This window comes from Colletotrichum chrysophilum, assembly GCF_026319265.1.
Source record: "Colletotrichum chrysophilum strain AFK26 chromosome Unknown scaffold_81, whole genome shotgun sequence".
Taxonomy (NCBI): domain Eukaryota; kingdom Fungi; phylum Ascomycota; class Sordariomycetes; order Glomerellales; family Glomerellaceae; genus Colletotrichum; species Colletotrichum chrysophilum.
The window spans coordinates 3,577-5,661 of record NW_026517368.1 but is presented as its reverse complement, the minus strand read 5'-3'; the positions used below and the strand labels follow the sequence as shown (position 1 = coordinate 5,661).

The 2,085-nt window shown below is 52.4% G+C and overlaps 1 protein-coding gene across 1 annotated transcript; it reads right to left on the bottom strand.

Annotated features, from left to right (window-relative positions):
* Nucleotides 1-223: 223 nt before the first annotated feature.
* On the bottom strand, nt 224-1,480 carry COL26b_008874 (uncharacterized protein; the record flags this gene model as incomplete). The annotated part of the gene is made up of 3 exons (XM_053181621.1): nt 224-971; nt 1,029-1,327; nt 1,406-1,480. 3 exons carry the CDS (start codon nt 1,478-1,480, stop codon nt 224-226), a joined length of 1,122 nt encoding a protein of 373 aa, XP_053034379.1.
* Nucleotides 1,481-2,085: the final 605 nt, after the last annotated feature.

Genomic DNA, 2,085 nt, shown 5'->3' with positions numbered 1-2,085 from the left:
ATACGAGTTGGTCACCAACGTTCCGGAGAATTTGGGTGAGAATGTGCGCAAATGGTTGCCCACCATGAGATTTTATCGTAATAAAGTTATATACTTGGTATTGTTCGGTCTATATATGCCGGCTACTCATGACCTAGAGGCCTGGCCTCCCAATGACGTGATGGTCTTTATACGTATACACTTCATGAAATATTTACGAGGAAAAGAAGCGCCCAAATAGCGCTTATGCGGGGCATCCGCTGGCGGGGAAGTTGCAGCTGCCGCCCTTGCCACCTCCGGTGATCTTGGTGTTCTCGAAGGTGATGTCAGAGCAGCTGCCATCACCGCAAAGAATGTAGTAGTTGTAGGCGTCGCTACCGGTAGCAGTACCCTGAACATCGACGAAGTGGATGCTGCTGATGTTGACGCCGTTGGTAGGCGAACCGGTCGGGCCGCCGTTGAGGTAGTCCTGCTGGACATCAATGCCGTAGGTGTCGATGTCGGTGAGGGTGATGTTCTTGTAAGTGATGTTGGTGACGGAGCCAGTGGTGCCGGAGTTGGACTTGATGCGGCAGCCATTTGAGCTCTTAATGATTTGAGAGTTGGAGAAGACGACGTTATCGACAGTGTTGTTGCTCTTGCCGCCAATGGAGCCGATGCTGAGGCCGTGACCTCCGTAGCAGTACATGTTGTTGACGGTGACGTGGGTGCCACTGGTGACAGCAACACAGTCATCTTGGTTGTGAACCTTGATGTTGTCGAGGGTGACATAGTCGCTGGAGGAAATGTCGAAACCGTCACTGTTGTGGGCTGCAGCCTTGGTACCGCTCTTGTTGTTGGGCACATCGCCGGCGGAGTTGTCAAGGATCAGATCGGATACAACAAGGTTCTGGTTGCCGGTCATGGAGAAGCAGTGGACAGGCCAGTTCTTGATGTTCAGGCCGGTGATCTTTGCGTTGCTGGTCTTCTTGACAACAACGAAGTGGTTGGGCCTGATTCGGGCGCATTAGCTTCACGTATCTCATTTCTGCCAGAGTGTTTGCACTCACTTGTCACCGCCACCGTTGGAACCCAGGCCGTCCCAGTAAGCAGCGCCATTGCCCTCAATTACGTGGCCGGGTGCGCCAGTAATTGTGATGTCGGTTCCAGAGATTATGATAGGGTCGAAGCTGGAGTCGACAGTCGTGGCGAAGGTGGTTGTGCCGTCGAAAGTAACCTTAGTGCCCTTCTTCAGCTTCTGGAGATCGATGGGGCTGGCCGCCGGGGCAGCAATGTTAGAGAGCGTGATGTCGGTGCATGACGAGACGGCGGTCGCGATATCCTCGAATTTGGTAACGGTGCAGCCGGTCTAAAAGGGGCAAAATCGGGTCAGTCTGAATGTCGCGAAATGGGCTGCGATCGGACGAAACAGCGGGGCTCAGCTTACGGAGTTGGAGACGGGAATCGCCGCTACCAGCACGACGGGCAGCAGAGCCGCAGCAGGGGCAAGAAACTTGGCCATCTTGGCGTGGAGAAAAAGAGTGAGATTGAGTATGAAATGGAGCAGCGAACGATGGTGAGACTGGCTGAAGAACGATCGCCAAGTAGGCGCCAAGGTAATGTTTTATATATTCTTCAGATCCAATTTACGACAGCGTTACAGCGAGAACGTTTGATCTGAATGATTGGAGGAGCTTTGCAGACCCTCCTCCGTCCGAACGGGTGATCAAGACACATTGAGACTGACGAGCATGGCCTCATAGCAAGGGCCGGTGGATCATTCGAGCCTCATTCGGTAAAGTGTCTCCGAGCCATACGGATTCAATGGAAAAGACCCATGTGCGCCAACTAGCTCGATTCGATCAATGAAGGTTTGGTTAGTGCGCTCGCCGTTGAGTGTCATGAGTTTATTCCCGTCGGTGCTCGTTCTCAAAGGAAGAATATTATGGGGTTGCGGGTCGAAATCCTTCAAATGACGGTGTTTCATGTCAATCAGAAACGCGTCTCCCAGCAGCAGGCTGTCATTGGAGGCCATGTTGATTTGCGGAGGAATTATGTGTTCGCCGCCATTATATCACACCCTTTATTTCTCAGAGTCTCCACCAAACTAATCTCTTTGAGTCAGGG